The 4,429-nt window shown below is 43.6% G+C and overlaps 1 protein-coding gene across 1 annotated transcript; it reads left to right on the top strand.

Moving 5' to 3' along the window:
* Nucleotides 1–1,542: 1,542 nt before the first annotated feature.
* Nucleotides 1,543–3,699, top strand: LOC112279657 (peroxidase 5). Its single transcript, XM_024514301.3, has 4 exons — nucleotides 1,543–2,261; nucleotides 2,444–2,623; nucleotides 2,733–2,898; nucleotides 3,002–3,699. Exons 1-4 carry the CDS (start codon nucleotides 2,016–2,018, stop codon nucleotides 3,385–3,387), a joined length of 978 nt encoding a protein of 325 aa, XP_024370069.1. The 5' UTR covers nucleotides 1,543–2,015; the 3' UTR covers nucleotides 3,388–3,699.
* Nucleotides 3,700–4,429: the final 730 nt, after the last annotated feature.

Here is a 4,429-nt window from a genome sequence, read left to right as displayed (position 1 = left end):
TTGATTTGAACATGGATTGAGAAAAATCCTCTTCAACAATTCCCCGGAGACTGGCTGTGAATGGCTCGTCGTCACAACCCACATGCAGCTGCTCTTTCAATCCTCAACCGCATCACAGGCATGCCGCAATCTGTACTCCCCTGAAGAGATAACTGAACGCGACATAACTTCTGGAATCACGTGGATAATTCGCAGTACCGACAGCTTAGCTTAGGCACTGTACTCTCATCCCCGAACAGCCTGCATAGATTGCGCAGAACATTGTACCCCATGAATGTGTTTTATACGTGGTTAAGAAGACGGTTTGGGAGAAAGGGTACGGACGAGTGAGCTGTTTGGAGGAAAAGATGACCAATGAAGCCTATAGGTCAACTAGCGAAGTCCCCAAGGACATAAATATATGCAAATACCTTCTTGTGGCTTACTCATGGCCAACTTATAACTTGCATGATCACCGGTAGAGACTGGAACACACGGCACTACATATTAATAATTTTCAAGCGGTGTAGAGAGAGCTCTGAAATGAGTGGAATGGATTGCGGCGAGGCTGCCAAAAAAGGGAACGATGAAGTTATGTTGTCCTTCAGGGGAGGAATCATCTTGACACAATAAGGGTGGACCGGATCAGGTCACCATTGACCCCCCAGGACTCTCAGGCTGCGTATAACCGACAGCTAGCAGTTCCCTCACAATGTTCACTGGATCATTCCCTTGGTTGTTACAGATTCGACATCGTAGGTGTTCGACTATCGGGCATATCCAGTTACCCCTATCAGGTGAAAAGGTTGTGACTTGTGCTGGAATCATTACCAGAACATGAGGGGGCAATGGGCATGACAGATATGTACCGGTGGTGCAGTGGAGATCAATCAACTTCATGACTGTAGTGCTTCATGATCTGGACAAACGGGCCACCAACAGCCATCAAGACGAAACCATGGACAATTTCTTCGTGCTTAACCAACTGAACTCTCCATCGACGGCTGCCGTCCGGTAACCAGGAGCCATCGACTTGGAGAGGATTCTAGATGCTTGTCCCTGACTCCAGTAAATGCAAATGTATTGTTTCAGAAGAAGTACCAAAACTGCTTACGATGAAGATCTTCACGTCATGTTGTCAGTTTGATCGGTTTCGAAGCACCTACATTGTGCACCATGTGTATGAACCAATGTGTTCTGAAAACTCTTTGGCAGTTTTGAAGCTTAGATTCCAGATGCTGGGATTTCTCCAGATCAGCTTTGAACTTTCACCACCTCCAGTCCCCCACTCTTGGGAATAATGCTCAGAAATGAGCTGTCAAACTCTGCACGAGCGAGGCTATAGGTGGATTAAGAAATTGTTAGCCAGCCAGTGACATCGCTGTTGAGGTACTATGCGGTCATTGCCAGGACATACCTACTGCCATATGCCCCCCTGGTGGGCCAGATGCCAAGCTGCATCATTTCAAGTGCTGACAATCATAAATATGTACTCTGGATCCATTACCACTCTGCAACACATTCTTTACGGCATCTCCGTTCTCATTCATGCCCATTTGTTGCTGAATTTGTAACTGAAGGTCTGTTTACTATTGTTGGTCATTGTCCTTTCCAACATCAAACTCTTTTGTGGCCGATAATTGACATGCACGTCTCCTAACGATCTTCATTGACGCAGAATCGAAGTAGACCTTGTACTTCAGCTGTCAGTTGCAACGATATGCACTCGTTGCTGTCAAAAACTATGTGATACCAACATACACGATTGCATCGGCAGGATAGCAGAGTTTTGTTTACTTATTCTTTGCACATCATTGTTGTGGCAGTGTGGAATACTGACAGGTTTCAATTCCTGGATTTGTCTGACATGTTCCAGATTAAGTGATAGAACTAAATCGTCTTCGATTGCTGTCGACAGAAATTGAACATCAGAATGATATAATTTCCAGAGATTAGTGGCAGGGTTTTTCTTTGGTGTTACTATTGTTGGGTTACTGATACCATACAGGAGCCAGAGCAACTCGAGTGGAAATTACATGGAGATGAGACTTCACTCGAAGAAGAGGAAACCTGCTTTGTGGACTGTGATGGCCATGATGATAGCGCAGCTGATCTTTCATCCTCGAATGTGCACCGGGGGAGCGTTGCGACCGGGATATTATGCTCAGACCTGTCCAAATGCGGAGAATATTATACGGGCGGCTATGGAGTGGGGAATGCAACAGGACAGTGGAACTGCGCCAGGCGTTCTTCGACTTCATTTCCACGACTGCTTTGTAGATGTAAGTAGCGAGCATCTTCAAGCAAATGCCAGTTTCCAATAGACCATGAAATTCGACATCACTCAATCCAAATTAAATGGCGAATCCTTAATTGAGCAGTAAGAACGAGAGATTCAATTCTCCCCTTCAGGAAAAATAATAAAGCATAGTTAATTCACCTCGGAGCTTGACTGTGAATACAGGGATGTGACGGATCAGTGCTTCTCGAAGGACCGACATCGGAGAAAACAGCACCTCCAAACTCCAGTCTACGAGGATTCGAGGTAATTGATGCGGCAAAGGCAGAACTGGAAGCTACATGTCCAGGAGTGGTCTCGTGCGCTGACATTCTGGCATATTGTGCTCGCGACGCTGTAATTATGGTAAGCTCGCGAACAAGCTATATCGTTTCAGTTCTTTGATTCTGTCTATTTAACCGTTTTATGTCTCCCCTCTGAACACAATGCACACACACTATTGTCTCTCTGGTAGACGGGTGGGTTAGGATGGCCTGTCGAAGCAGGTAGACTTGACGGTCGCTCTTCCGACGCTAGCAGAGCGAATGCCGAGATACCGGACCCAAGCTTCAACGTGGCCCAGCTCATCGACTCATTTGCTCGCAAGGGGTTGACCAGGAGTGACATGATTGTTCTCTCAGGTATCTATTCCCATTCTCTCAGCGTAAGTTCTCTCCAATTCCACGCACGCTCAAGGTTCAATCTCCTCACCCATTCTGATGCTCATAAAGCTCACCACGGCAGGCGCGCACACCATCGGCCGCGCCAACTGCAAATCCGTGGCGACCAGGCTCTACCCAGTCCAAGACCCCAGACTGAGTGAGCCTCTCGCCGCCGAACTGAAATCTGGGTGTCCGCAGCAAGGAGGTAGTGCGACGTTCAACTTGGATTCCACCCCAGACCGATTCGACAACAACTATTACGCCAATGTTGTGAACGGACGCGGCATCATGAACTCCGATCAGGTGCTGTTTGACGACCCCTCGACGCGCCCTGAAACCACGTTTAACGCCGTGGGTTCAGCGCCGTGGGCATTCCGGTTCAGCCAAATCATGCTCAAAATGGGAACAATCGACGTCAAAACTGGTCCCCAGGGCGAAATCCGCCGCAATTGCAGGTCGGTTAACTAACAAAATTCCAAGCTTGGGCATCTTGCGCTTCGGTCTCGACATCGCTTCATTCCCCGTCCACTCACCACGATCGCTACCGACACTGCAACACTACGTGAAAAACTAGCATCCGCGAAGCATGTCCGCGGTGTCGGCAGCATGGTATGTTTCGTGATCTGCATGTGTAGTTGTATTTTATCATGGTGTACAGCACATCGGAAGTTGTGCAGTAAATTTGATACACTTATTAATCCGGAACACCGAATAAGGAGCATTGTCTTGACGCTCAATGGTAGAAAACTACCCCAATAAAAAAATAGTTAATTTGTTGTATTGTTTGTGGGGTTTCTCTTGTGTTGTTTGAGTTGGATGTGTTCCACTCTGAGAATGAATTCCACAAGTTGGTCAATTCCACTGAGAGTGAATTGATAATGCATGTAGAACAAAGAATATAAGTAAATGTTATTATATTATAGTCAATAGAAGATCCAATTCTTTTAATTTACAAAACTTAAAGGGTGTTTGGAATAATGATGGTATTGAGAATAATTTTTATAGTAATAGATATACAAAGAATAAATGATAAAAAAATTACAATGTAAATACATTCTTTTATTGGTCAAGTATTTTGTTTTTGATTTATTAAATAGAGTGTAGAGAACACGGTTTAAATGACATGTATTTGAAACCAAAAAGTATTAATTTAGTTTTTAATTATTCAAATAAAAAATTGTTGATATTTCTAATAAATATTTTGTTTAAAAATAATTAAAATTAAGATTAAAATTAATTAAATAATCAATAATAATAAGTTGTGGTAGTGGTATCAAAAATTGTGGTGGTATTAATAGCATCCTTTATGTATTTATTATCTGTTTTGAGAAATTTTATGTAAAATTTGCAATTTTTTGCAATTGATTGCTAGAAGATTCAAATGCACTAAGGACTCGGCAAAAAAAAAAAGAGGAAAAAGGACGAGGAGGGATGGATAGAGTAGAAAATATCACACATTAGAATCAATAGTACAAAAAAGTGCTTAGTTCTCAAATGTAAAAGAAGGTAA

The sequence above is a fragment of the Physcomitrium patens genome, chromosome 3 (assembly GCF_059467195.1).
Source record: "Physcomitrium patens ecotype Gransden chromosome 3, ASM5946719v1, whole genome shotgun sequence".
In the NCBI taxonomy this organism is placed as follows: Eukaryota; Viridiplantae; Streptophyta; class Bryopsida; order Funariales; family Funariaceae; genus Physcomitrium; species Physcomitrium patens.
This window is presented reverse-complemented; position numbering and strand designations above follow the sequence as displayed.